Source organism: Lichenostomus cassidix, chromosome 1 (assembly GCF_008360975.1).
Source record: "Lichenostomus cassidix isolate B80296 chromosome 1, HeHo_3.0, whole genome shotgun sequence".
Classification (NCBI taxonomy): Eukaryota; Metazoa; Chordata; class Aves; order Passeriformes; family Meliphagidae; genus Lichenostomus; species Lichenostomus cassidix.
The window spans coordinates 112397404-112422374 of NC_139479.1; the positions used below are offsets into that span (position 1 = coordinate 112397404).

General features: G+C 40.1%; 1 protein-coding gene and 1 long non-coding RNA gene across 2 annotated transcripts; both read right to left on the reverse strand.

Annotated features, from left to right (window-relative positions):
* Positions 1 to 2224: 2224 nt before the first annotated feature.
* LOC146445585 (uncharacterized) lies at positions 2225 to 10329 on the reverse strand. The gene is made up of 2 exons (XR_014855478.1): positions 8153 to 10329; positions 2225 to 6757 (listed from the first exon to the last, which is right to left on the reverse strand). It is a non-coding gene; the product is annotated as an uncharacterized LOC146445585 (long non-coding RNA).
* A 17-nt stretch (positions 10330 to 10346) lies between these two features.
* On the reverse strand, positions 10347 to 23422 carry NSUN3 (NOP2/Sun RNA methyltransferase 3). Its single transcript, XM_085076988.1, has 6 exons — positions 23267 to 23422; positions 22432 to 22541; positions 21240 to 21583; positions 19824 to 19978; positions 19179 to 19300; positions 10347 to 10644 (listed from the first exon to the last, which is right to left on the reverse strand). The coding sequence occupies exons 1-6, from the start codon at positions 23336 to 23338 to the stop codon at positions 10374 to 10376; spliced, it is 1074 nt and encodes a 357-aa protein (XP_084933114.1). The 5' UTR covers positions 23339 to 23422; the 3' UTR covers positions 10347 to 10373.
* Between the last annotated feature and the right edge of the window lie 1549 nt (positions 23423 to 24971).

Genomic DNA, 24971 nt, shown 5'->3' on the forward strand with positions numbered 1-24971 from the left:
ACCAAAAAAAGCCCCAAAACAAACCCAAAAAATCAACATTTGAATGAGTAAAACAGCCTCTCAGGCTCCGTGTTTGTGTCAATGCCCAAACAGGTCACCTGCCCTTTATTGATAACCTGCCCAAGCACTGGTTTTCAAGAGCATGTGAAATAAACTGCAAAACTAAAGTGTATTTGTCACACTGCTGTTAATCTTTAATTTGTTACCTATGTGAAATCAATTGTTCAAATCTTTACGAGGCGTGTGGAGGGGGAAAAAAAGGTTAATTCTTTCTATGCCCTTACTTAAAAGGCTTCTCTATGCTTAGAGAAGAACCATTTAGCTAATTCCTTTCATCATCACAAGCCTGAAGGATCAGAGACCCACAGAAAATACTGGGGGAGAAGCAAACTCAGTGACAACGTGTCAAACATTGTACAACAGGTCTGGATCGTGGCTAACAGCTGGAAAAGGACAAGGGTGTTTCAGGTTTCTCTAATTAGTGCCATTTTGAACCAATCAATACTATCAGAAAGCAGATCTACTGTAATTACAGTATAAAAGTAATACACCGCAATTAATACATCACTGAATATCCACATGTGAGTGTAAACACCACATCAATCATTGCTTATTTGACATTGGCCTTGTCATTTCTGGAGGAATCTAGTAAAAGCCCCCTCCCTGTCACCAAGATTTGGTTTGTCCATGTGAATCAGGATCATGTAAAATTTCACCTGTTAGGAATTAAAAAAATCACCAACAAATAATGAAAATAAATGGACCTAGTAAACAAACCATAACCAGCAGAAGAGATTAATATGCACAAATGATCTTTTCAAGTAATCAGCAATGCTTTATAAACACAGCCCCATCCTTGTCAAAAGAATATTTCTTCTGCATTTTATACCATGGGTCTTTCTGGCATTTCAGCAAACCACAAGGAGATACCCTACTTCTTTATGGAAGGTTTTGTGCAACCTAAAAAAAGGGTAGTTGGGACAATAAAATGCCATAGAAGTGCCATGGATTTATACTGACGTTATTGTGAAAATCTGTGGAATTTATTAGATAAAATCTTGTCTTAAAATAGATTCAATTTAATCTATTAAATTTAGATTAATTTAAAGTTAGAGTATCCTACAGGATACTTTAACTTTTAAAGATAAAGTTTAAAAGTAAACTTTAAAAGTAAAGTATCCTACAGGAATTAATATAACAGATAATATTTCTATTAAACACTACTGCATGGTCCAGTTGAAGAGCTTTTCCATTAATAAGAATCCTCCAGAAGCCTGATCTCAGTTTCCCTAGACCCTGTGCATACCATATGCAATACTTTATGTTTTTAACTTCTATATTTCACCTATATAATACATATTATAATGTTATTTATTTATTTCTGTACTAAAACATCTCTATACTTCTATCCCATATTTTGGGCTGTTTTACATCACTGTGTCCAACAGCAACTACCAGTATGCAAACAGTTTTACATCAGAAGATAAGAGGGAGTCAAAACTATTACCTACAGTAGCTGAAACTGCATTAACAATCATAAATTTTGGGTGATTCAAAGCATGCTTAAAAGGAAAAAAAAAAAACCAACCCATAAAAAAGAGGTCATATGAGCATCACCGTCAATGGCAGACAACAAATAGCAGTAGTAAAGCACTCAATTCTTTCTGAAGCAATGAATCAAAACCTTCTAAATAGTAATGAAAAATAATACAAACCAAAAAAACAACCAGAAATACAATACCAGAATTTAAACAAAGTAATTTATAAGAGAATGTCTGTAGCATATTTCCAGCCCACTGCAGTAGCAAAATCCATGAATAACATTAGGAGCATTTATGCGATCCACTTTCCTCCTGTACACTGTTTGTCCAACGTAATGAGATCTGGATTGGCTGAATTTAATACAAATTTGAGCACGTTATACTTGAAACTGATCATGCATATTAGGAGGGGGAAAAAAAGGCAAATGGAGTATTTTTAATGCATATAATCTCATGTGTTAATATTGACACTCAGCTCCACTAACACAGGTTATTGCTACTGAATTACCAATGCTCACAAATTAACAGCCAGCGAAATCCCATGGATTACACTTGCATCTTCTATATAAATATTTTTTTAATACTTGTTTCCATTCAGGTCAAGGCCATGACATTCTAATTTCATTGGAAAAATCCAAACCCCATTCTCTGAGGCAGGCAATGCAGGAGAACTATGACCGACAGAAGATGGATTTGCTTTATTCTCTGAAATTGAAGTGAAAATTACATTTTTGTGTCATTACATTTTAATACTGTCTTCCATGAATATACATACCAATATACATCTCTCTCTCTCTCTCTCTATATATATATATATATATATTCAATTTATTACAATTCTAGACACTGAAAGTTGAGGTTTACACCTGCAGGAACTCATACAGGATTAGACAGAAAAATTTTACTTGTTTGCAAGCCCTGCAAGAACTTTTTACAGCAGTTTTCAACACGCAGAGAGCATATAAGTCTCTTCCACTCTAAGAAGAAAGCCAGAAAATATTAGGTAGGATAGGATGTGAAGGTAGGACTGCAAAATTTCACCCCCATCCATGCCTGATTCTGCTTTATTCATTATATGGATAATCTATTAAATAGTTTAGCTGCAGATATACCAACAAAATTTTACCTTTGCTTTTCCCACAGAAGTTTTGATTAAAATCCCCCTGTGGCAGATCAGACTCCCTAGCATAGGTTTGGGGTTTTTTTCCTTTCCAAAAGTTCTGCTTATTCAAAGTACATGAAAAAAAAATCAATAATCAAAAAGGTTCAACAAAACAAAGAAAACAAAACATACCCAATTTTTACTGATAAAGAACGTGCTGTTTGCATGCTATTAGAAGCTCCACAGCTACAAATGTATGCAAATCAGACCATTGAAAGGGGACAAACACAGAATTTCAGAGTTCTGTTGGGTTTCCAATATTCCTAAGACTCTTTTCAAAAAGTTTTCTGCCACTTGAAAACACCTGGAAATAACTGACAAATTGGTGTTCCAGCCATTACTATAATTATCTTAATTTTCTTTTCCCTAGATTTTTTAGATAGCTGTTGCACTCGACAGTATTATGTTTCCAGCATGGGAAATCTGGGGCTTAAAATCCATCTTATGTGTAGCTTTCTATTTCATGGGTCAAACACCAATAATTTAAAAAGCAGCCTATATCTTAGACTAAAGCAAAGCTAGTTTCAGAAGAATTTTGTATTCTGAAAAAAAAAAAACAAAACAAAACAAAAAGGGAAGTGGGCTCTTGTGAGAAGGCCAGGCATCTACAATTTGGGATTGGGGGATTTTTTTTTGTTTGTTTGTGTTGGAAATTTTTTTTATCTAAGAAAGAATATTTTATACCACTTTTGTTTAACAACTTCCACATATTCTAATCTTTGGCATCTCTGGAGTTCACAGTTTATTGCCAACTGCCACTGTGACATCTGCTAGGGAGGGCAGAAATAATTTGCAGGCTACTGACAGCTGCTCTGGGTTGCCAGACTGTCATTTGATAGAGTATATTGGAAAAAAAAAAGTGGTAAAAAGCTTTCTTCATCTCCACCCTCTGCTATTAAAGTATTGCACATTCTCAGCAAAACCAGTGAATCCTCCTAGCACAAAATAGCCTCATAGCTTAGAAAATAAGTTCCCAGATTTGTTGTCTTCTGAAAACTGGTGGAGTCAAGTCAGACCTTCACAAAAGCCTGGATTGCAGCAGGGGAGGCTCAGGGAGGACATGAGGAAGAACTTCTTCACTCAGAGGGTTGTCCAAGCACTGAAACAAATTGTCCAGGGAAGTGGTGGAGTCACCATCCTGAAGGTGGACAAGAAATGGCTGGATGTGGCACTCAGGGCTGTGATTAATTGACATTCAGTCTGAGGTTGGACTCCATGATCTTGGAGGTCTTTTCCAGCTTCAAGGATTCCGTGATGCTGTGGAAGTTAACCAGTGCTACTGGGCCAATCCCAACCTAACAGCTCAGTTCAATTTTATATCTATACTTAAAAACAAACAAAAAAACAATCCCTCCCAAGCAAAATAAAAACCATAAAAGCAAAATACCTGCTACTGAAAATACGAAGATGGTGAAAACCAGCCCACCAAAAGCAGTTAATTCACATGTCTTAGATCAGTTTTCCAAGAGTGCTATGAGGAACTGGATACAAAAGTGCTGCACATCCCTATGTACATCCAGCTAAGGAAAGAGTTCATCAGTCTTTGCATAATCCAATCCCAGGAGCTGTGACTGCAGCGAGCACTAAGGGGAAGAGGGTGTTGTACAGCAAGGCTCAGTGATCCATCACCTGCATGGCAGACTGCTGAATTATTTACTCTCTACCAGCACATAACTCACAACTGCATCCTAAAAGTTTTAGTTAAACTGCAAACTACTTGTTCGAGTCTTCTCCAAACCCTGCTCCTGCATTAAACTGGGAATGTACTGCTCTCCAGCATACATTATGGTGAGGAAAAGGAGCTTCCTGAGTGAAAACATCAGCCTGGCAGGTAATTCCATTTCCAGTATGCACATGCTGAAAGCTGCTATGAATCCAGATCTTTCAATGCATAACCAACGAGGTTTACAGCCACTAAAATACAGCTCATACATTGTACATTTTCTGTCAAGGGGGTCAAGGACGATGGGTTCTGCAGGAAAACAGGCACCTTACCACTGTTGAAAACATTTCCCAATTAGAACATTAGTTAAAACACCCATCCAATTAATTTTTTTTTGCTTGTTTGCACCTTGCTGATTGAATGAGTTGCTATCCAAACAGCCGCTTTTCAAAAGGGACCTTTCTTAGCCTCCGGCGCTGCAGACTGCTGTGTTATATACTAACCCAGTGATCCATACTGCCTTCAATTTTCTTTGATGCTTTCTATTTTTTAAATGCTGTAGCATAATGTTAACCTTGCAAGTGCAGCATCTAACACAGTTACCTCCTGCAATTTATCTGAGCAAACTCTTCAAAGGCAGTACTCTCCACATGGAGATGTTCCATGTGCAGCCTGTGCCCATAATAAATTAAAAAACAGGTAGATAAATAAATGACAACCTTTGAGTCCCGTTTTGAAGACAGATCACATTATCTCATCAGCTGGAGACTACATCAATGGTTGTGACTTCGCCACTTTATAAAACACTCTCTGAACCTCGGCTGAGGGGCACGTTATACATGGAAAATTGTGTGTGCAGGAAATATCCATTGTATATCTACAAAATGGGCCATATCCCAGTGCCATTAAAATTGATGGGAGTTTTGCCATTCCCTTCAATGGGATCAGCAGCAGTATATAAAGATGGATTGGCTCTGAGCGTGCACACTGGCGCTTTATGGGCGTGACAATATAAAAGCCCTGTGTGAAGTAATGGAATGAATTATAACAGTGCTGGGGATGTCAATTTGCCTTCTTCTACCTTTGCTTGCTGTACAAGGAACATTAAACATTTCCCTGGTTAGTCACAGAATCATAAAAATTACAGATAAAAAAGTACTATTAAGTCTACTTCCTGCCAACACAAAATGATTCCTCTTCGTACCTTTTCTAATCCTCTCTGCAGCCTGGTTTTATACCACTCAAATGTTCTGGCATGTTCTCCTCCCTGTAAAGAATTATTCCATCAGCTACTTAATCACACACTCAGACAAGACAGATTTTTCCTTGAGTAAATCAACAAAGCAAAATACTCTCCTAAAAAAAAAAAGTATTTGAAAATACTTTTTGAGAACTTTATCAGTGACATATTTCCCTACTTTTCATGGCCCACCACATCAAAATGCAGGCAGTAGGAGCTGCTCATTTGTTAGTGGTGGGATGGTTCCCAATAAGTTTTAAATAATTAAAAAATTAAGCTACTGCATTATCACCCTGGGCTTTACCCTCTTCTGAGAGCACCCAGTCTCCTTTATTTTTGAGGGTAGGATATTTCATAAGGACCCAGTACATTAAAAAGGAAAATCAATCTAAAAGATGTGCTACATTTTGAGGCTCCTTCAGATCAAGGGACCACAAGCACATTAAGGTGCTCCAAGAACATCCAATCTGAGACACAAGTTTTGCCAAATGACATCAAAAGGTGGTTTGAAAGCCATTTCCAGATTCTCACTGAAGATATGTAACCCTGGAGATCTCCCCAGCAGCAAAGAGATGGGGGAGAATCAGCAGGCATTGTGTCAGAGCCCATCCCCAGCACAGCTGCTGCTGCTGTACAGGAATTACCCCAGAGCAGCACAGGTGACTGAGAAACAGCAACATCAACCCAAATCCCCTCTGGATGGCTGCAAGACCTCCTCTGACACTGCATGCAAACAGCCTCTTTTCAATTTTGACTGCTTGATTTGATTTGCCTTGTCAGAAGTAAGGTCAGGCCAAATCTTATGGTCATTAAAGATGAAAGCCTTATGGCAGGGAAGCCTCATTTTGGAAAGAAGGTAAGAATATCACTGACCAGCCGAAGTGTTGGCTCCATTCAAATTTGGGTTGCCATGCTGCCTTTTAGTACTTCTGTCTCCTTTAACAAAAGACCTACTCCTGCAGCATTTGCAGCACTTCTTACCACATTATTACCTGTGGTCTCAGGGCAGCAGATCCATTTCTTTTTCCTCGGAGGCCACAAAGGGTCACGTCACCATGACACCATGGTGACCATGGTGCTGCCATGTGCAAAACACCATCACAGAGTGGAACAGCAGAAAAAACTGATGAGAAGAACCACCTTGGACACAGCTGTAGGGAGCAGAGATTCCTCAGTGGAGTACAAAGGCTGATGTGAAACCCAGGTTGATGTTCTACCTCTTCCTCCCAAGAGCAGTTGTGACTTTTTGATGCAGGCATTTTATTTTGGAGCCGTGGAAGCTGTATGATGCTTGCCCCTGCTGAAAACTATGTACAACCACTAAGAGAACAAAAACTTCCAAGGCCATTAGACTTTGACCTCAAGTCATAGGATGCAGGCAGGAAGATCAGACGAGGAAAACATTTTCAGACAAATATTTCATGATTGCTGTGAACTGTCTGACAAAGACCTATTTTTAGCCAGAAATTATGTGGTGGGGCTACATCTAAAAGCTGTGCCCTGTGTGCCCTGATCCAAGTCTGGCAAAGTGAGAACTCCAAGCTTCACTTTTCCCTGGAAGTTAAGAGACTACCAGTACGTGCTGTTCAAATTTCCCCTGATACAAAGACTCTCATTTATAGCCAACATTGCATAAAGTTACATCAAATTGGAAGCAAGCCACATTCTACTACAGCCAGGTCTGATTCTCAAATTTTCCTCCCACCAGATCAATTTTTCTGACAGGAACACCTACCAGTGCAACCATATGTTTTGCAAGAAACAGGTGCACCTCTTTTATTTAAATGCTTATAGCTAACTTGAAGACCCTGCAAATGCAAAGCAATCCCACTGCAGTTTTCATAATTGACGTCCTCAATTCTCTTTCTAAGACAGTCAAATGCAGTAAGGGGATCCTCCCAGCCCAGCACAGGTACCTGTGGCTCTCCTACCACTCTCCCCTCTCCACTCACAGATCTTTTCCTGAACAGTCTGCAGCACTGCTATTGTTCCAAGCTAAAAGCCACAGTCTCTACTTCAGTATTTCACGTTTCTCACCCACTTTTGTGCTCCTGATCTTTTTACTTTATCTTTCTTTCAATGACTTCAACTTCTCTTTGCACATCTTACTAAGAAAGCCAGGAGTTCATTAGTCCTCCAGTCAGCTGCATCAGCCCACAGACATCGTGTAATCTGTTTTTCCACTCTACCCCACAGTGGAGAATGCTTTTGACAAGCCATAATTGAACTGTGTCAGATGCCAGGGAATAAAGGATAAAATTTGGCAAATACTGAAATTACCTTTATATAATGCTTTCATTTCTTATTGTGCCAACCTCCCAAAAACTAAAAGGGAAGTGACTTTTTGTATGTTGGAATGGCAAAAAAGCACAAGAGCATCTGAACTCCAGAGCTCTCTGTTGCCTTCACAGTGCTGGCACTGGTGTGTGCTATCATTACAACTGTGGGCAGTTTCATTAGAGATCATGAAGATTTCTCTGGGACTCCCCAAACCAACAAAATTGGTCATTTTCCTGCCCTCATCTTGTTCACCTCATCTTGCTCACCTGTCTTTTCCCCGGGGCTGCAATTTCCTCTGCAATAGAAAGACTGACTTGTTTTCTACCCCTTTTCCATCGGCATTGCTCAGCAAAGAGGAGGAAGGATGTAGTGAGGAATTCAACTGCAATTCCCTGGCAAAAAAAAAGTGTAGAAAGGAAGAACGCTGCAGCCTTGTAATGAAGGTGAGCAGAAGTATCCAAGAAATATCTGAATAGACATGAAGCCTTTTCAAGAAGTGCCTTCAAGTGAACACTGCTTCCCAACGTGTGCAAATTTTGCTCATTACCTCTGCCTCCCATCTTTCCTCCTTTTCCCTTCTCCCTCCACACATGCTTACCAAATTCCTGTCACCAGCCAGAACTGAACAGAACAGAAGAAAAAAAACAACTCCACAGCACTCTGGAAGTGCATTCATCAAGTACAAAACAAAATAACTATCACTTACTAATTAGCCTTGTTTTTACCTCCCTTTTTGATGCTTTTTTAGACCAGTTGAAAAGGAACTCTAGGAGCTCAGCAAAGGGTTATGCAGAACTCAGTGCAGCTTTTATGCACCCCAGGAGGCCATGCTGTAGGGTTCAGGTTTAAAGCAATTCACAGGGATTTGCCCATCAGCTGAGACTGACAAAGTTCAGCTTTCAAGGGTCCCTTTGTTCTTCCTGTGATTACCTAGTCCATGTCCTCCTCAACCATCCAATTCAACCACATATTTCAGTTCCATCCCTGAGTAAGTTACATTCTTGCCTTTCCATTTCAATCTTCACAGGGCAAATAAAACTGATGGGAAGCATTTTGACAAAGGTATGGTTATTTCATCCAGTAGCCTGATGTGACTCCAAATCTGGATATTACATTTAATGCTCCTGGGACAGATGCTGTTAGGCCTTTTCACAGGAACACAGAACCATCTGCATACTCAAGTTGCATGTACTTTGCAGCCTCTTGAGTTTTCAGAGACATTGCTGATAATTTAATTCTACAGGGGCACCTCAGAGATTTTTCATCTCAAAGCAGGGGAAAGGACAACTGTGAAAGCTCACACAGCAAAAGGGCAGAACCTCTGATGCATTTGTTTGCCTAAACAAAAGGTACAGCAGTGTTCTGAGGGCAAACTGTGTAATACACACATAAAATATAGGAAATGTTTTCAAACTGAAGGAAGGCAGATTTGGATTAGATATTAGGAAGAAATTCTTCACAGTGAGGGTGGTGAGACACTGGAACAGGTTGCCCAGAGAAGGTGTGGATGCCCCAGCCCTGGAAGTGCTTAATTTAAGGTTGGATGAAACTGAGCAACCTGGTCTACAAGGAAGTTGGAACTGCATGATCTTCAAAGTCCCTTCCAACCCAAATCAATCTGTGATTCTGTGAAATTAATAAATGCCCAGTGTCACACACACATTTCCACATGAACAACTCATCCACCTCTGTCCTTTAAAACATTTTGAAAAACAATGATTATGACCTTCCAACCTGGGAAATAACTCTTGGGGATGAAAGGGTTCCACTTAACTTCAAGACAATCATAGGATGGAATAGATACTTCATTACTCTTTCAATTTATATTTTTGCAAGCTCAAAACCAGAAGAATATTAAAAATTAAGAAAAAAGCTGGTGGTGATCTACCTGCTGACCTTTGCATTTGTAAACAACAGACAGCTTTTAACCAGTAAACAACTTAGCAAATGTGAAACCTGTTTTGCCAGTGCTTGGAACAGTCAGCACTTAAGATAACACTGTACATACAAATCAGTCCTTGCAGAAACACAGATTTCTAGAAGTGTTTACAGAGAATGCAGGATTTCCATTACTTCCGACCATTGAAAACCATTTATTTAAAAACATACTGTACTAGAAATAAATTAGTAAATTTTAAAAAAATACCAAAACCAAAAACCAGTACAAAACTCTTCCACATCAGACCTCTATTCTAGAATCCAAATACTTTTAAAAGCACCACCCTGAAAATAATACAAAGCTCCCTTGACTTCATAAGGACTTCTCAGAGGCCCACAGGCCCACATCAGAAGGCACATTCAGTATTTTAAGCTAAAATAAGTTAACTGTCTTGCTTCCTCTTTATCAGGCAGAGACTGATAGGAAACTGCAACGCTAAATTCAGTTGCCTTGGACACGTTCATATACACATCCTGTATTTAAACCAATATTAATTTATCATATATTGCTCATATATTTATCATATATTGGTTCTAAACCAACAGGCATCAGGTGGAGGACATTTTCTTTAGTTTAGCTACATACATCGGACCCCATGCTCTCCCTTTCTCTGGGAGAACCAGCAGTTCGTGCTGTTGTGTTCCACTGAAAAAAGTGAATTCCTGGGAAACACCTCTGGCCATCTCACTTATATCCACAGGCATCACATTCCTGCAGGAGTCCAGGATGAGACTGATCACATCACTGTTTTCTGCCTTGGAGAGAGTGCAAGTGGAATAGACCAAGGATCCACCGGGACGCAGGGCTTTAATAGCAGACCTGCAAAGGACAGCAGAGAGAAAAAAGGGAAAAAAATCAACATCAAAAGTGACATACTGGCAGTGGGAGAACGTGTAGACTTATAAATCCAGAGTAGAAATAAATATGACAAAAATTACATTATGAAAATGCCTTAACAGTACATAACTGAGGGTTCAGGAAACGCCCCACAACACAATTTTGTATTCTCATTTATTACTGTATTCTCAGTTAACTGAAGGTATTTTTTACACCACAATGACAAAGTACAAAGCAGCATCCATTCAGAACATACATCAAGCATTCCTATGCTCAGCACTGCTGTGAAAATGTTCCAACTGTGCATACAGAATGGGTTACCCCACATCAAAAGGGCTGGTCAGACACTTGGCCAGCTGCTTGGGTGAACAAATATCAGAATGGACACTTGCAGTAATAGCCTGAATTAACTACTGGGCTGTAATTTTAGAAACATTTCTGCTAATTGTGCAACTTATTTAGCAGGTAAGAGGTCTTGGGGAATTCATTGAGCCACTGCTTTTCAACCTGATTTCCTAAGGATCATCTATTGTTTGTTTATGTGCCCTTCACTTATTAACCTGCTGACAAATTTTGACTATACAAAGGCAAAATAAGGAGTTAAAGCCTGAAAGCTTCATAACTACTGGTGGATTGAGGGAACAGAGGTTCTTTATCACTTTACCACTGAAACTGAGTTTAAATAAACTGCTTATTTCCCATTACAGCACATCTGCCAAGTCCTTATTCAGACATATGAAATACAACCTAGAAGTGTATAGAAATGAGATATGCAAGCCATATTGACCTACTCCAAATTAAAAGAGTAAAGAGAAAACTCAAAAATCTTGCACCACAGAAGAGCATTCTTCAAGCCTGATACCACCACATTCCTAAGAGAGGAATTTACACTAAAGGTTCATTTGCTATTAAAATACTCTCTTAAGATAAATTCCATTAAATCATACATTTTGGAGCCTTGAAGGACACGTGGCTCAAAGAGTGACTTGTAAGCTGGTATGTAAACAGATACTACATGCAAATATCACATTAAACAGAATTGTTCTTCAAAAATATTTCTTTTGTTTAACAAGAAGAAAATCTGAACAAGTGAATGCTCTAAGCGATACTGAATAATCAAAGATTTGAAGATATTACTGACAACTGTGTGCTCACACACTCCAACACCCCAGGGAAAAAATATCCTGGGAAAAATAAAAAGAAGAAAAGCAAAGAAAAAGAACCAACCATCTCCTCAAACCAGACGAGGTGAGCAGCCCCCAAATGCAGAAAATCTGATTCCAAGTCTAGATAAACAAAGACAATGTCATGGAAATAGCAATTCCTGCAGAGACAAGGACCTCCCAAGAGTGATAGCTGACCAAGAGCAGTTGAGACAGGAAAGAAGAAAATACAAGAGGGAAAAGATAAGCCCTTTTAGCAGAATTGTGACTTTTTGGGAAAAGAATCAATAAAGAAAAGCTTCACCAGAAGCAGGATCAAAGCTGATCACAGATCAAAGCTGCTCTGAAAGTCCTGTCCAAAACAATATAGGAACACCAGGACTAATGACTGCTCCAGACAGTGATAATAACAGGTGAAAACTCCTGTATTATACCAAATCTACTTCTCTTGGGAACATACTCATTACCTTACTCAATTCTTCTATGAGTCTTGGTTATGGTAATCAGCAAGCCAAGTACCTATTTTACTGAAGGCTATGTTTTTACTTAGTGTAAAAGAACAGAGCTCTCTCAAGTGATGGTGCTCCAAGAAAAACATGTGTTTAATGCCTCTGTTGCATCAGTATTCAGGAAAAAGATGGAGAGTGAGTGTATGGCTCACATACAGCCTTAGTAAACTATTCAAAGTTCAGCCTGCTGTAGGGAAAACCAGGCTAAAGTGCACGTAGGTATCCCAAATATTTTCAGTTTAACTAGGCCTAGTGGACTCATTCGAGGATACTCTGAAATTAGTTAAACCTATCACAAAACTACAAGCTTATCTCACACCTCTGAGTAGCTTTTCAAAGCCTGCAAAAATGTTTGAGAATGTTCCTGCCACAGGTAGGTAGAGCACAACATTCACACTGCCACCTTGGACAGTGAAAGAGAGCAGGTGGAACCCTGACATCCCTTCCAGCTCTCATTTTCTAAAATCCTGCATTTACCAGCAAGCATTTCAATTGCCTGGCTCCCAACACACATTTACTCCTCAGAGGGCTCCAAAGGCAGCACTTCTGGACCCAAAAGCTGTCTCAACTTCTCCCCAGCTCCTCTCCTTGTTGGCAGCTGCCCATTTGAAAAGGCAGGCCTCCTGCTGCTGCTCTTTGGCCAGTCTGAGGAACCACAGTGCACCCACATATATGGAATTAACTGCTTAATCAAAGCAAAGCAGGGATGTGCAACCCTCCCTTCTCATGAACAACAAACCAGCAAGGGACCCTGATGCACTGTCTCTTGGTCTCACACCCATTTGCGGACTTTCAAAAGCATTTCTTCCCCCCATGTATTAGCTCCTGCTTTTTATCTTTCACATTAGACCTCAAAGAGAACAGAGCTGAAGTCTAAATGGGCTCTCACAAAGTTGAGCTGATCTTCACATTATTATGAATCCACCTACCTAACTCATTTTTGACAGACTTTCCGCTTCCAGCTACACCTTTTCCACGTATGCAGGAGTGCCAAGCCCTGAGGGCAGCCAGCTAGCTTGGGAATGTTTTAATGTGACAATTGTGATGTACTTTGAGCAGATCTGGTAATTTTACTCCTAGAAGCAGATAATGGCAACCACTTTCCTACCTCTAAGACAGCTTTTAGATGAGAGAAAATTCTTTTACTATGTAAAAGTGGGAAAGGCAGAAGATTAGGCTAGATACCAAAAAGGCAGATGTAGCTATAGTTTACAAAAGCCTGGACAGCTGCTAATTGTTCTTTTCTTCCCATATAGAAAGCAACAGGCCCTCAACACAACATTTTCAAAGGCACCATGCTCCTACAAGTGAATCCATCAGGGGAAAGAGCAGCACAGGCCTCTGAAGGAAAACTTGAAAATCTCACCTCAAAACACCCCTGTGTCTAAGCCTCCTTAGCCTGTGATTCTCCACTGGCCCATGACCCAAAAAAGGTCAGCCTGCTCAGTGCAGTCCTCTATTTTGAACCTACAGCATGAATTAAAATATCTGAGGGAAATTACTTTAGGCAGCAAGGTTAATCAATGTATCTCTCCATCTTGTCAGGTGCAGCAACAGTTGTTGCAGTGCCTGCGCTCAAAGTCAAGCCCGCCAGCCCTGATTAAGCCCTGCTTGGCTTCTGATAAACCTGCAGGGAGCTGCAAAATTCCAAGTGAGGAAGGGCTGGGCTCAAAGTCACACAGGCTGACACTGAGCTGGGCAAAAAGATGAAAAGTTGGGTCCTCTCATCATCAGCATCAGAGAGAATTCATTCAGGAGAGGATGTTTTTCATCGGAGAATTTGCTCATCAGAGAATTGTTCAAATAGATTTAAGAAACTTCCTCTAGAATCACTGGAAGGAAACAAGCTCATCCAAGGGATATTTTGGAGATGAAGCATAACTTAGTTCTACTATAACTCCACCCTCTATGAATGTAAGGTTTCTCTAGCACTGGGAATCTTAATTATTGATGCTTAGCTGAAGGAATTTGGCTGTTGCTTTGTGACCAAAAATGGGCTTCAAATCTAGAATGCTTAGACGAGATGCTAAAATACTTTTTTCACCTTCCTCTTATTCCAATGCCTTGTTTGAAAAAAAAACCAAAAAAAAACCCAAACCAAAAAACCACATTATTTAAGGGTAATTAACCTGCAGTTATTCTTCTCTTGGTGGTACATATGACATTTGTGTTTAATAAAGAACACAAACTTCCAGCTGAAATACAGATCTAGTTATCCTTAATTCCACAATTTTATTTCATATACTTATATATTTTCAGTAATTGATTTTACATATTTACAGGCACTTATACTGCAAGCTTTCAAGTTTCATATGAAGAAACATCAGAAAGCCCAGGAAACTTTTTCTGGAGTCTTTTTCTGTCTATCCCACTCAACAAGTCCTGTAAAACAAATTAGCACCTGCAGATTGCTCCCCTCCTCTTTCTAAATGAGATTTCATAGCACTAACCAAAAAAAAAAAAGAGTAAAAAAAACTTTGTATTTTTGCTAGGTGTGTCTCTGGGTGCAGGTTCAATGTGGAGGTGAGTGGTACAAAAAAAGCATTAATCTATCCTAACTCCCTGTATTATGGAAGTACTGGAAAAGCCTTTTTTAAGAAATATTTTAATTTTTTTTTAAGTTTACCTCATGAGATTTACTAAATAAGGGAACACAGAGCACCATTTAATATCTCAGGAAAAAAAAAAGATCACAGTAGAGCCACATGACAATTCTAAACCCAAAACACCTTTACATGCAACTAAAACACAGTTAGCCAGGACCTAAAAAGGACTTTCCCACTTACAGAAAATGAGACATGATAGGCTGACTTTTTTCTGTCTAAAAGTGTCTCAAACATCCTTTTATAAATGGGCAGACACAAAAACATATGTATTTCATACTATAGGTACAACCTGCAGTCCAGCCTATCCTCCTGTGCTTGGGTTTATGTTGCATGCCATGGGAAGAGGTACTACTCACCATGTTAATCATTCAACTGTTTTCAGTATTAAAGTGAAAAGATGACATTTTTTTAGAGCTTTTAAAAATAACACAACACTTCAACAGTGCCACCTTTTGGCAACTACATTGTATTTCTGCTCAACAAGCAAGATAATATCAGAATAAAACCACTGTGGTCCCTTCCCACCTGCCTCATCCTCTGATTCACTTTTATTCTCAATTCTGTTCTTTTTATTGACTTAAAATAGCCACATTACCTTTCTCCTCATACAAGAGTCCAGATACTTTGTGGTAATATGACCTGCATGGTAAAGGTTTTGCTTTTATTTCTTCAAACCTGGTCAAAATGATAAAGAAATTCTTTTTGTGTCCAAATACCAATTTTTTCTAATACTGTGTGATGGGCAGAGACAGTAGTTCAAGTACTCCCTCTGCTCCTGTGGAGAAACATTACAGCTCAGAATAACAGGAGAATCATGAAAGTGAACTGCCTTTTTTCAGCACTAAATTGAATTATAAATAAAAGAGACACAGGCAACAAAAGCCCCTCAACTAAACACCAAACCCCACAAATAAAAAAAAATCCAAAACCCCTCTGTACTACCCTAGCCAAAATTTGTCCCAAAAATTCTTCTAAGCAACACTTCCATAGCAAAAAAAATCTGACTTATTCTAAAGCAAAGACCAAACATTCACAGCTAGAATTATTTATCTTCCTTCTCTAAAGCATGGTGACTTCTGAAATGCTCATCTTATTAACACAGGGATAGAAGACGACACAGAAGGGAGAATAAAAGACCTTTGAAGCCCACTACAAACCCTGCCACACAACTTTAGGGTTAGTGGTTATCCTTACAACTTATAAAACACACAGAGAAAGGACTAAACAGGGAATTAATACAAAACTTGTGTCTGAATTCAAATATGTGATCCCAAAAAACTGCTGAGTAGCTTATTTGTTTATTCATACAGTTAATTATACTTTCAGTAAGCTTGGCTTTGCAATGTACCCTAAGGGATTTGATCCATAAGTTATTCACAGGGTGCTGCCATACTTAAAATGAAAAATCGTTTATTTTAACATGTCTGACGGAAGACAACACAGAGACACAGCAGTGGCCACAGCACTCACTCTTTGTGAAGGAATTCCAACCAACCATGGAAAACCTCCAACAATGCAAAAAAAGAAAAAGTGTTTTGGGAAATGGCACAGCACAAACATACACAAACCATGCAGCTTTTGTAAGACAGCAAGTGGCTGCAGAATCCTATCATCCACACAACCCACAGAAGGTTTGTCGGTCCAACAGCTGCAATCCTAAAAAATTCCCAGGGGAGCTAACTGATGAGATGGTTCTGGACAATCAGAAGATTAACTGGGCAGCTAGAGAGGAGCAGAGGGAAAAATCCCAGGGAAAGAGCTGAAGAACAGTGTGATGAAGCAATTCCCAGCACAATTTACCCCATGCAGCAGGAACAGTACAGTGGTGCCATATGCTAAATATACGATTTTATACTTATAAGCACAATTTTTGCCTTCACTCTATAACAACAGAAAACACCAACTAAGAGCACACAGTGCCTCTCCTAGTACACACAGAAAACTCTATAATTCACTGAAAATACAGAGCTGTTTAATACTCAGAGACGCTGTGTATAGAAGAGTTCCAGCAGTCTGAATGCCTCTGCTGAGTTTTCTAAATTGTATTCTGCTGGATTTCTTTTCTGCTGAGCCCTAACACAAGTTCCTTTCAGCTGCAGAAACCAGCCTTAGAATAATTACAACATCCGTAACAGTTTAACCACTATGTAATTGGGCATTCGAGCTTAACCTGAAATTTAATTTCTCTCTGAGAACTGATAACATTGGTAAATTTGCTTTTGGGAACCACTGTATTTTGTGTTAGCATTTAGCATCAGGAAATGAATATTCCTTTTTTTACTTTGCAATTTGTTTTTTGCATGAACACTCCAAATAATAACAAGATTTGCAGTGTGTTCTTGGATTAGAGCACTCAGCAGGGATGCTTTGCTTTTGGAACAAGCAATCATTACAATCTCAATTTCCTTCAAATCAGCGGTGCCCTCATTGCTTAGAACATTTGCTGTTCAGCATTTATATCACTTATTTACATTTCAGATTTTATTCAGGCTGCAGTAGGAAGGAAGACTGTTGCATCAGTTTCAATGCTTCCTCCAGACCTTCATTCTCTGAAGCCCCAATGTACTTAACTAATTACATTGTATTGCAAACCCTCCTGAATATTGCTGGAAGTACTAGAAAAGGGATTCAAATGCAATTTTTTATTATTTTATTTATAATTTATTTATAATTATGCACCTTAGCCGTAAAACAGAGGCTTCAACAGGGAAGCATTCCACAATTTTAGTTTTGCCAAACTTCTAACGCACTTATCATAAACCATTTAGCCTTTTCTGATCTTGCTTTATCATTTCCTTTTTACCCTTTCACATGGGATCTGAGATTTCTTTGGAACTGGGAATTCATTCCAAAGGGATCAGGTAAAAAGAACAATAACCAGCCAGTGGACAGCTCCACTTCAAGTATTGTAACCAATAACCCTTATAATCTCTAACTCTTTAAAGCAACCATTTATTTCTCATGCTCCAAAATCTTTTAAAGACAAACAAAAATCCAGTGCACATCACAACAGATTGGTCAATCTACACAAATGCTCAGACCTATGTTGGGCAATGAAACTGAAATTACCATGCTTTTGCTACAATTTATGTATCAAAGGTATTTTGTCTTTACAAATTCTTATTACTGTTGCTAAAGTAAAGAATATTTTCAACAGAAAGTTCTCTCTCTGTTTAGGAACAATTCAATTAAATCTGATTTGGGCTGACAGGAATGTATTTTTTTAAAAAAAACAAGGTTTCTGCTGTCATGAGTTCTCCAAGATTACAATGTGGAATGATTTATGCAAATTCTCAAAATTTCTCTGCATGATGTATGCTTCCTTTTGGTACAGGTTCACAAATTGGATTTTCTATGTCAGATATTGAAAAGGGAAAACTGAAACAGGTCAGTGTTTTAAATGTGATTGATTTCTTCAAAGGAAATGGATGACATGATGCATTACTGCAATAAGATCCTCATATTTCTGTTATAAATCACTGGCTTCTGCCAGGCCTTTTTCAACTGGCAGTCATGCAAAACTATCTGGAGCTGCTGCAATGGGAAACTTTCCTTAAAAACTTTCTTTTTCTTTTCTATAATATGCTATTTTTCCCTCACTTTTCTTTGACAGATGGACTTCAGGCATGACTGTTACTCCACAAATAACATTTGAGTTTAGAAGGTTTTATTGAAAAGTCACTTTTTTTTTCCCCCCAATGAGGAAAACTCTGCAGTTTTAACTGCTTCACAAATGCCAGCCCATGGCTGGTAGCATTAAAATGTGTCATACATGAGAGAATTCATTTGGATGATTGGGGTATGTTCTCAAAAATAAACAATTTTTTTCCCTCTCCTTCCCCCCAAAACCACACATTCTTTTACATTTTTACCCTGCCAGTTAGGACTGGGAGCCTTTCTGTGCTGCAAACAGTTAATATGGAATATATCTAAACCCATTTTAGCTGTGTCCACCTAAAATATTTTGGTTTTATACCAGACTGTTCTGAGTCATCTGAAAATGGACATTTAGGTGAGTTAAAAGGACCAAGGCCTCATTGCTGGTATCACCCACACAGATTTCCACATCCAAATTATCCCAAATCCACTGTTTATCCTAAACAGCATCACAACCACACATTCTTGACATTATTTTCAGAGGGGGGATCCTGGTTTTGTTTATTAAACAGTGACAAACCTTGCCCCCACGTAGTTTTTATTAATTATAAGAAGTTACTTTGAATTTTTGCACTTCTCACCTTAGGAGCTGGAATTGCAGAGAGGACAACTCCTTCCTTTGCACGAGCCTGAGCTCAGCCTGCTGAGGGTCACCAGAGAAGAGCCAGCTTCTGTCATTTGAACAAGGAGCATCAACCAGCACCTAAACAATTAATAAAATCAAATAAAGCAATTCACAACAAAGATAGGCACTTTTTGAACACCATGTACCAAAAATCTGTTCAATTTTCTGTCACAAATATTAAGAAAAACCCTTTTTATCTTCTATTTTTGGGGGGGAAGTGATCCAATTACAATTTTGAGATGTTTTTATGGGGTTAGCTGGTAAGGAGATAAGAAATTAGTGCTCCAAAAATAAGATCTACCTGAGCAGCTCTCTCTTGCTCCCCTCCCCTTCCTAATTAGCCATCATGCAAAGATTACAGCCACGAGGTGTTCAGAATTCCCTCCCAAGGCTGAATGGGTAACATCATCCAACATAGTAATAAATGCATAACAAACGTCAAAAAGTGTTTCCAGAGGCTCTGCAAATCCTGTATATGACTTTGTTCCCCTTTTGTAGGGGCCAGGACAAAAAAAATAAAATTCAAAATAAAAGAGCAGCATAGAAAGAAAAATAATCAGAATGCAGAAATATCATTTTCTAATAACAGTAATAATGTTACCTTGTCATATAATTCAGGCTTAAGATCTCCAATCTGTCTACCATCCAATTTAGATACCATTATCAAGTTGATCAAAGGATTTGGGATGAAGGATTCTATTGTCTGTTCCAACCATCTTGACCTCAAATCATCATATTCATTACAGTGAAAATGACCTTAGAAAATTAAGAGGAGGAAAAAAAAGGTAAACACCCAAAGGTAAGTCTTAATATTTTTTTTTTGTTTTGTTTTTACAAATATGAGGAGTTTGACTAATTTCAGTAGTTCTACTGCATTACCATGACTACCACGGAATTTACAACTTATGTGCTTCTTACACACTTTTTAGAATACTATTGAATTTTTATAACCCTAAATGAATTTCAACATGCTCCTACATGCAAACTCTAAGTATTTCCTTGCAGATACCTCTGTAGCAACAAACTTTCACAGAAAAACAAAATTTAATCATGACCCATATCCCAAGACCAATGCTGTGTGAGTGCCTTTCTGGGATCCTTGAACCACCATCTAAATGAAGAACATCCCCCAAATTATTAAATTGTCTTTTAAACAAATAAAGCATCAGTTGTGAGTATCTTAAGGTACATCTTAGCCTTCACTGAGGTGTATTAAGAATCAAATTCTTCACATCTTACATTGTCAGCAACAGTTTGGTCTCTTCAGAAGCAGCCAGAGGATGAAAGTGTTGTTTTTTTTGGGGTTTTTTTCCCCTAAACCTTCTGAAAGGACAATTCCTATTTAATTTACTTCATTAGAATCACCTCATTCCTTTAGAAGAAGGAAGAAAAGCCAGTTGTAATCAGCTGGTGCAGGTGATTACAGCAATGGTCTCATCAGCAGGAGCATAAGGTGCTGTGAGTAATTTGAAACAATTACTCCCCAAGCCAACAAATAAACTTGGAAACAGCAATCCCAGCTTGCTTTAACGCCTTGGCCCAAGAACAGCTGCTGCTTGTTGCTGTGATTATCTCAGAGTCCTGCTCCAACCAATTTCTTACCATAAACTCTCTCCCTTTGCCCAGATCTTGTACATTTAATTTCTTATCCTCTGTTTTACACCAGCACACTTACACTTAACTGTAATATTTGTACAGAGCTGAAAAAAGAGGCAGCTGAGGAAAAGAAAAAAATAAAGAGAACAAGGATTCTGAGATTGCAGATTACTTACATCCCTGTGCCAACTAATTTACATGACTGTAAGTAACTTCTGGAGAAGTAACAGTGGAGAAAAAACCTCACAGAGCTACTCCACTTTTGTCTGTCACTCTGCAGTAACCTTTACTGATGTAAGTACTGCACTTTTCATCCTCTTTTACGCAAACAGACTTCATAAAATCTTATTAACCAGCATGGAACTACCTGGACTATAAACTGTTCAGTTTTTTTTCCTCCACCAGTACATGTCTCCATTACCTGGACAGGCACACTGCAGGATAGCCACAGATTTGCCCCCTGGTGCAGCACAGAGATCCAGAACATCTTCCCCATCCTTCACCTCCAAGGCCAGCACAGGCAGCAGTGAGGCAGCATTGAGCAGATAATACTCCTTCAGTCTGCCAGGCTGGTGTTTCTGTGCAGGGAATCTGCCAGGAGCTCTCCTGATGAAACACCTGAAGGCTGCTGGAAGGTAGGGCAGAGCTGCTGGAAAGGCAGGATGATATCCCTGCACAGCCAGGCTGCTCTCCAGGCCAGGGCACTGGCTGAACCTGTTCAGCAGCAGGGCGTGCTGCCAGCACCAGGGGGAGGTCAGCACATCTCTGCAAGGAAAAAAGGAAAAGCTGTTCAGTAATTCAACAAATAAAACAGTGTAAGAAGCCCTTATTTCCAATCTCACCGTTGGATGGCTCTGGTGTAACCAGAAATTAAATATTTTGGTTTGATATTATAAAATATCAAAAAAAAAAAAGTATACAGAAAAGTAATTTTAATAGGAAATCAAGCCACTGTTTTTTCTAATCATTGCATTTAAAACACCAATTTCTTCTGAAACAAGACATTCTCCATTTTTCTTATTTTATGTACAAGATACAAATGATAAAGCACAATGTTCTTTCTGACTACAAAGTACTTCCCCAGGGACAAAAACCAACTGCAATATTAGTTGTAAATATCACAACAAAAAGAATCACATCTACATTAGCTTTGCAATGGTCACTCCTGCCAACACTAAAAGGCCATTTCTACCAGTGTTCTTGCTTACATTTTATGTTCTGCAAACATTGGGCCAGTAAAACTTACACCAATAGATATTCCCAGAAGACAGTCAGACAGCACTGTTATGTGACAGAAACATGCTTGTTTGTATTTCAGTTTGCTTTTCCAGACCCTTCTTACACTGATTTCCCTACTTCTCTGAATTCCTCTTAGGAATTTTTCATTTAGTTCCCCCCCAGAAATATTCCTCAGGAGTATTCACTGCCTAAAGCAGAAAAACACATTGATCCAATCTAAGAACTTTTAAGGTGATTTGATTAAACCAATGCTATGCATCTATGCTTTTTTAAAATGTAAATAATGAAGTTCTTTAGCAGCTATGTGATTAAAGCCCAAGTTGGCAGCCTTTGCCATACATGTCATTAATAATTCTGTCCCCAAAGCCACAGACCTGACACTGCTCCATGCATCTCCCAGTTCTGCCGTGTACTGCTTCTCAAAGTGATCCAGAACCACCCGACAAATCTGCTTCTCAGCTTTCCCTTTGGTTTTCTTTTCCAGCTTCAGAGAAAGGAAGGAAAAAGGAAAAGTAAGAAAAGCCAAACAAATTAAACTTGCCGTAGTTCTCAACAGAATTAATAAAAGACATTTTATTAATCACATCAACTTGGTATCAGTGGTATTAGGATGCTCAGATATTCAGACTACATCTTTATGTGATGGAGATGTAATAGACATTTCAGAAAGCAAGCAAGTTAAGCTAGAGCACGCTCTTCTCGGCTCGTTAATAAACACCCCTCACCCTGCACTGTGCTGATAATCCAGCGGTTTCTGGGACTCTGAGGGAGTTTAACCTAAGAAAGGAATGGAAAGAGCTTTTGCCTCCTAAGCAAACCCCCAAGGAACACACAGGATTTCGCTCCCTAAGGACAGCCAGCAGCTCTCCGTCCCACCGCGCTGCTGGCAGAGCCGGTCCGCTCTGCACAGGGACGGAGCTGGGGCACTGCCGCTGTCCGGCACGGCACGGGGAGCACGGTGGGCACGGGGAGCACGGTGGGCACGGGCAGCTTCCCGCAAGAGGTGCGGAACTGCGGGACACACACCATGCTGCTGGGGAGCAGGCACAGGGAAGCGCCTTTCCGCCGCTCCCGGCAGCGCTCGCCCGGCCGGCGCAGGGAGCGACAAGGGCCCTCCCACCGCCCAGCCCCGGCCCTGGCTCACCGGGCCCCAGCCCTAGCCCTAGCCCTGGCTCACTCGTTCCGGCCCCAGCCCGAGCTCCAGCTCACCTGTGCCGGAGCCCAGGCAGGGCCCAGCGCGGCCCCGGCTCGGCGGGCGAGCGGCAGTGCCGAGCCCCGCATGGCCGAGCCGCCCTTAGGCCGGGGAGGCGGCGCCGCGGCCTGGCCCTGCCGGAGCTGGGCCGAGCTGAGCAGGGAGGGGTTTGCACGGAGCCGCGGAACGCGAAGGGCTTGGAACTGACCTTGGAGATGATCTGGTTACCCTCTCGGCCAGGGGCGGCGACACAACCCTAGAGGATGCTCAAGTCCCCATGCAAGCTGGTTTTGAGTACTGCCACGGCTGGAGCGTCCCACACCACTACTGGGCACCCTGTTCCTACGTGTCACCACCCTGCCAGTAAAAACAAACACACAAACAAACAAACAAAAAACCCCAACCCTTCCTACTTTTAAACCGAAGTTGATGCTGGTGGGTTTCTTTTGGTGTTTTGGGGTTTTTTTTACACCTTGGGAGGCTGTACCGGCACCCTGCCCCTGTGCCTCCGCAGCAGACAAACCAGGATTAGGCAGCACCTGGACTCCACTTAATCCATTTACAAACCTGATCCTCATCCCGGCAGCTGCTGGCATCCACACCTCCATCACCACCAGGCTCTGCTTCTGCCTTCTCACCAGACCTTTATTCCTATCTGGCCCAGGCTTTGGAGCTGATCTCTGGTGAACCACACAGATCAGCTTTAGCTTAAACTACTGCTACTGCCCTGGGAAATTGCTGGCGGCTTGGGAATTCCTCACAGAAATTTTTCACACACACTTTTCAGATAACCACTCTCCTGGAACAGGAACCAGGAGCACTGTACCCCTGTCGATTGTCACTGGATTAGCAGCACTAACACCTGAGGCTTCTCTGCTCTGAAGAGAACCAGGGTTTCTGCAAACTGCTCCAACTTCCCCTCCAAGGAAGGGCATCCTGCTCTGCCGGCCATCTCTCGCTGCAATATCTGTATCCTAGCAAAACAAATCCCAACCTACCTTTCTCTCTTGAGCATCAGCATTTCCCAACTCCCTGATCAAGAGCAAGCCCTGTGGAAGCAGCGAGCTTGTTTAAGAGCAGGTTTAATTAAAGCTTCTGCAGGCTGAACCCAGCCTCTGAAATGCAGACTGGAAAGGGTTGCAAAGGTAAAGGCAGGAGTGCTATCGTGTAAATAAATATTTGAGTTTCAGGCACCAGCTAATGAAGACTAAGAGCATTTTTTTCTCACCTCATGCAGATTAGCATCGAGCTTGAAAGCTTATTTAAAATGTTTCAATCAGGAGGGTGACAAAGGGCCTGGAGGCAAAACAGAGACCTCCTATATATCAAATGTAAAAGAAACCTGAAAGGCCTTTTGATAAGTGAGTTTTACCAACAGATACAGAACAAAACTGGTATAAAAAATTGGCTGTGGTTGAGATTCTGCCAAGGCCAGTGCCATATAAGAAAATACATGTAACTTACCTTTAAAATATTTTGTTTGAAATGTTTTTAAAATGTTATACATAGATAATACAAAATGTTCTGCTTCAATAGTGAATTTCTGAATCCTTACCATTACCACTCCTGTATTTAAGTTCATGTACTCTTAGCTGAATGCACTGATACTTTTGAAAGTGATGTTACTGAAGACAAGAATGTAATTTGTGCTCTCAATTTACAGCCGCACAACTATCTCTCAAATGTTAAGTGCACTATCAAAGCACTTTATATGTATATATC

Coding starts and splice junctions, on each gene's coding strand:
- NSUN3 (XM_085076988.1), bottom strand. CDS start 23,338: ATGCGGGGCTCGGCACTGCCGCTCGCCCGCCGAGCCGGGGCCGCGCTG. Junction 22,542..23,266: donor CTGCCTGGGCTCCGGCACAG/GTGAGCTGGAGC, acceptor CTTTCTCTGAAG/CTGGAAAAGAAAACCAAAGG. Junction 21,584..22,431: donor GATGCATGGAGCAGTGTCAG/GTCTGTGGCTTT, acceptor TTTTCCTTGCAG/AGATGTGCTGACCTCCCCCT.